General features: G+C 41.1%; 1 protein-coding gene across 1 annotated transcript; it reads left to right on the forward strand.

Annotated features, from left to right (window-relative positions):
- The first annotated feature begins 1,735 nt into the window (after positions 1-1,735).
- On the forward strand, positions 1,736-3,833 carry id4 (inhibitor of DNA binding 4). The gene is made up of 3 exons (XM_041183170.1): positions 1,736-2,268; positions 3,257-3,317; positions 3,591-3,833. Exons 1-2 carry the CDS (start codon positions 1,924-1,926, stop codon positions 3,302-3,304), a joined length of 393 nt encoding a protein of 130 aa, XP_041039104.1. The 5' UTR covers positions 1,736-1,923; the 3' UTR covers positions 3,305-3,317; positions 3,591-3,833.
- Positions 3,834-4,688: the final 855 nt, after the last annotated feature.

Below are 4,688 nucleotides of genomic sequence, written 5' to 3' on the forward strand. Positions count from 1 at the left end.
TTAAAAAAAACTGAAAATGCTGGTAAACAGTAATTAAGGCATCTGTGGCAAAAGAAACAGTGTTAATGTTTCAGGTCAAATGATGTTTCATCAGAACTGGAAGATGTTTTGTTTTGTTTAGCTATCTATCTCTATAGAAATCTATTTATCAGTCTTCCTTTCTATCTATTCATCTACCAACACATTTAACTAAATGAACCCTTTGGGTGGATTGAAGATACTAATCTAAACTTAGAGTTCCAGTCAGCTTTGCTTTTTTGATTTACTACATAATCTGCAACCTGAATTTCTACTATAACCTGCTCATCACTCCGAGGTCTCCATTATTATCTGTATTAAGACCATTTTTGTCTAAGTGTTATTTATTCCTAACTCACAGGAAACCACATTAATATATTACAGACACATAGATAAATGAACATAAACACATATATACACCAATGCCTTTAGGCACACAAAAACAAGTAGCTGCGCACATATTCACAGAAATAGACACAGGACTGACCTACACACACACAATGACCTGTTGTTATGGCCGAGTGATTTTTATTCGAATAATAACGCAGTACTGTAGAATAAGTATCTCCAAGTGGATGATCTGCGCCATAATCACTATAATAAATAATCCATAAATTTGACCAAAATTGCTCAGTTCCATAATATCGTAAGGGGACATATTCTCAAAATACGGTTGAGATTTCTTGGACAGAAATCTGAGGTCTTTATCAAGGGTCCAGGTTACACACAAAATTAGCTCAATTACAAGTTAACAGAGAAAATCTCCACCTCGCATGTACAATTTAAGTACAATATTATGAAGGAAAAAATGACTATTTTGCACTCACAATGTCGCAGCAAATGTGAAACAATTGTTTCCTGAAAATTAACCGCACCTTTTATGTAATATGTGGCACGCGCCTGCGGTAGTGATGGAATGATACTGTGAATCTACAACTCCAGTACATGGTGAAATGATACCTGCAACTGTTGTTTTGCACTAAATATAGATGTACTGTGTGTTAGTCAATCATAAATGCGAACTAAAGTGTGGACTGTCAGTGAAAACGTCTTTACAGACATTACATAAAAAATGGTATATTAAAAAAGTAAACCATTTAGAGAGGGGGAAAACCTTTAATAACTAACTGTGCAAGATGTAGGTTTCACATCTACATATATTTTTCAGAAATATTTCAAATTGCAGAATCCCAAAGTATTATTCTTGTTAATGTAAACAAAAAACATTAACGACATAAGTATACCCAGCCGTTTTTTTTTCACTGGCTAATGTCTCACTCGGGGGGAGTCACAGCGAGGTGTGGAGCAGAAGCTCAGGTACCCAAAGTATCATCGGTTCTGGTTCAGGGTATCGCCTCCATGTAACAACGCATGGTGAACGATATATAAAATACGCCGCAGTTTGCCGTTTCCTTGAACTACAATGAACTTCAATGAGCAGATTTGTAAAGAATTTCCCCGCGTTCTCTGCCCCCTACACCACCACCTCTGCAGCTACAACTCCTCCATCCCCGCTGACACTTGCACTTCCCCCTGCGTGTCCAGCTCCTCCCACCTCGACCAACCTCAGGCATTGGGAGCTGGCCGATCAAACTCGCCTTTCCATTAGTTCAATGAGCGGGGACATCAGCGCTCGGCGATCAGTGATTGGATAAGCAATCTGTCAATCATCTCCCTTACAGTTATAAAGCTCAGCGATTCCCCACATTTCAGTGTGAATTTTGCACCTCTGGAGACAAGTGGTGGAATCTTAAAGCGAGGAAGAATACATCTATTTAAAAAAGCAAGGTTTATATTTCTGTCTTTAATATTTCACTTGCATCTTTTGCAATTATAAGGCAATATACTTGCAGAATCATCTGCATTATTATTTCCAGTAAAACGGAAGTATTATTTAGCGGTGCAATGAAAGCAGTGAGTGATGTTCCTGCTCTGAAAAAGGCAGGCTGCGGTGAGATGACATTGCATTGCCTGTCGGAGCACAGTCTGAGCATCGCACGCTGCAAGATGGAAGAGGAGTCCCTGGATCTGCAGTACGACATGAAGGATTGCTATTCCAAGCTCAAGCAGCTGGTCCCCACCATCCCTCAGAACAAGAAGGTGAGCAAAGTGGAGATCCTTCAGCATGTGATCGACTACATCCTGGATCTGCAGCTGGCTCTGGAAACGCACCCGGCTCTGGTGAGACCGCAGCCAGTAATCTGCCCTTCGGCGCCCCGAAATCCTCTGACAGCTCTCAACACCGAGCAGGTAAAAATAAAAGGGAAGTCGGCGCTGTCACAAAACTTCACTCCAAAGCTGCATCTCCTTTAAAAGCAATCCCTGCCTCAGTAATCTTCCAGGGGGAGGGAGGGAGGGGGTGGGGAGGGGTAGCTAGATTAGGAACAAAACCACTTCTATTAAAAAAAACTTTATCCATTTCATTTTGTTTTAAGAGCTAAACATTTTCTAATGTCCAATAACAATGCTAACCCGTATTTTCTCCTCGGTTTTCATCCTTACGGTGTGGGAGAAGGGAGATTTACGCTTATCGTATCCCATTGTCTGCTCCTTGCATTACCAGTGGGAACTCCGGCAGGATTATAGGCATGTGACAGTGTGTATATGTTTTTAGTGAAATGTTAAAGGCACGAACTGCTAAGATTGCAGGATGGATGCTCAGATGAAAATATACGAGCATCATTCCTGCATGATGCCGTGACCCAGCAAGAACATAAATTCCATATTAAACGATGCAGTTTAATTTAAAATGTATTTATAAAAGTGGATTAATTGTACCTTAGAACACTTTTCAGTTTACTGCGGAATGCATTACAACAAGGAAACGTGATTATCTCTGTGGCACATTTCTTCCTGTACTAGGTGCAATCTCGATGGGAACTATAGAAAAGCGTTTTGTTCTGGTCAAAACTGAACGAGATTGTGCGGGGGGTGGGGGAAGGATATTTAACGTTAAAAACAGTCGCATGCAATTCGGCCTTTTTGGGGGGGGGGGGGGTGATGTGGTATTTTAAATCCCATCTCCAATTCTGGTTTTGTTATTACGCACCGTAAATGTTAAAAACAGCACATGCAGTTCCATATGATGCAGGCAAAACGACGCGTAGTTCTCGGCTTTGCATTTAAATCCAACGCAAAAGTGCTGCTCGTATATTGCAACCTTTCTGCTATAGATAAAATGTACACTGCCAGGAATATTCAAATTTGCTTCCCTCCACCCCCTCCCCCTGTGTTGCAGGCTGGGTCTAAAGTCAGAAGACAAGAGGACAGCATTCTGTGCCGCTGATGTGATGTGTGAGGTGAGCCATTATTTAACATTTACTTTCGCTTTAAATAACGGTCAATATCTAGCGTTGGAAGTAAACTTTGCCGTTTTGGTTTTTTTTAAAAAAAACTGTAGGAGTAGCAAGCTGCTGCCCCTATTGAAGTTTGTAGTGGTGGGTATGGAGCTGCTGTTTGACCCTGATTTGTTTTGGGTTGCTGATCAAGCATGCCTTGTGTTGTATTGGTGGCGCCAGTCAGTCTGGATGAGTGTTTCACACACTCCCCTCTTGTTCATTTTTCTTATACAGGTGTGCCCGAGAATCGCGCGTGCACACACACACACACACAAATATAGAGAGACCAGAGAGGGGGAAAAGAGGAAAAAAAGGACAAAAAAACCTAATCCTTGCGATCAACGTCAAAAACCTGTCCAACGGATTCCATCCTGAGAGGGTTTTCTGCCAAATCACGTCTTACCTCTCTGCTGCTCACAGCGTTATAGCCACAGACTTAAAAAAAAGAGCTCTGTTCTTGGGACACTTTGGGGAAGGGGGGGTGGGGGGGGGGGGGGTGCTAAATTGAGTGACTTCGCCAGGCTGGTTGACGGCTCATCGTGAGGCGGAAGAGACCAGCGAAAGCATCTGGGGAAAGAAGTAGAAAGTTTCATCGACTAAGAGCAACTGATTGCTGACGCTTTTTACTAATCCAGCAGAATCTTCCAGATGTTCTGACATGTTTTAAATAGAAGACTGGCTCGGACCAGGGAAGTGTCGATTTGCCGTTTTTTAAAAGTAAAGTCACATTGTATACAAGTACAAAGCGGGATGGGATGGGCGGCGAATCTTAACCTGCTGTACATATTCAAGATGTTCTTTATGAGTGTACGTGGAAATGTATATGCTTTAATAGATCATTGTAATTATAAGATATTTTTTATTAAAAAAGATTTTTGTACAGTTTTACAATGTTTCTTTAATTCCTCCCGCCCGCCTTCATTGTAAGTGATATGCACACCAGAAACCGTGTTTTAAACTAATTCAATGACCTGCCTAAAATTGTACCGTTTACTCATCTGGAGCCGCCAGTTTGCAGATAAAATTGCTGAGCGTTTATCACAAGACAGGAGGCAATAGGAAAGAACATCCAAAATGAATTGGGCACCATTTCATATTCAATTTGGTAACTTCGTTAAGTCGTAATCAAAAAAATTAACTTATGGCTAATGTAATTTCATTTTGAGTTCATCCCTGTGTTTCAGTTCAGCTTGTCGATTTCCTTAGGTCTGACGGCCGGGATGCGGAAAATTAAAAAAAATAATTCCTAGTAGTCAGGCTGACTGGAAAAGGTTCATTTGAGACGAATTGTAATTTAAAATGAAACTTTGAAAAGCATTGTAGCGTGCACTT

Source organism: Carcharodon carcharias, chromosome 3 (genome assembly GCF_017639515.1).
Source record: "Carcharodon carcharias isolate sCarCar2 chromosome 3, sCarCar2.pri, whole genome shotgun sequence".
NCBI lineage: Eukaryota > Metazoa > Chordata > Chondrichthyes > Lamniformes > Lamnidae > Carcharodon > Carcharodon carcharias.

Coding starts and splice junctions, on each gene's coding strand:
- id4 (XM_041183170.1), top strand. CDS start 1,924: ATGAAAGCAGTGAGTGATGTTCCTGCTCTGAAAAAGGCAGGCTGCGGT. Junction 2,269..3,256: donor CAGCTCTCAACACCGAGCAG/GTAAAAATAAAA, acceptor CCTGTGTTGCAG/GCTGGGTCTAAAGTCAGAAG.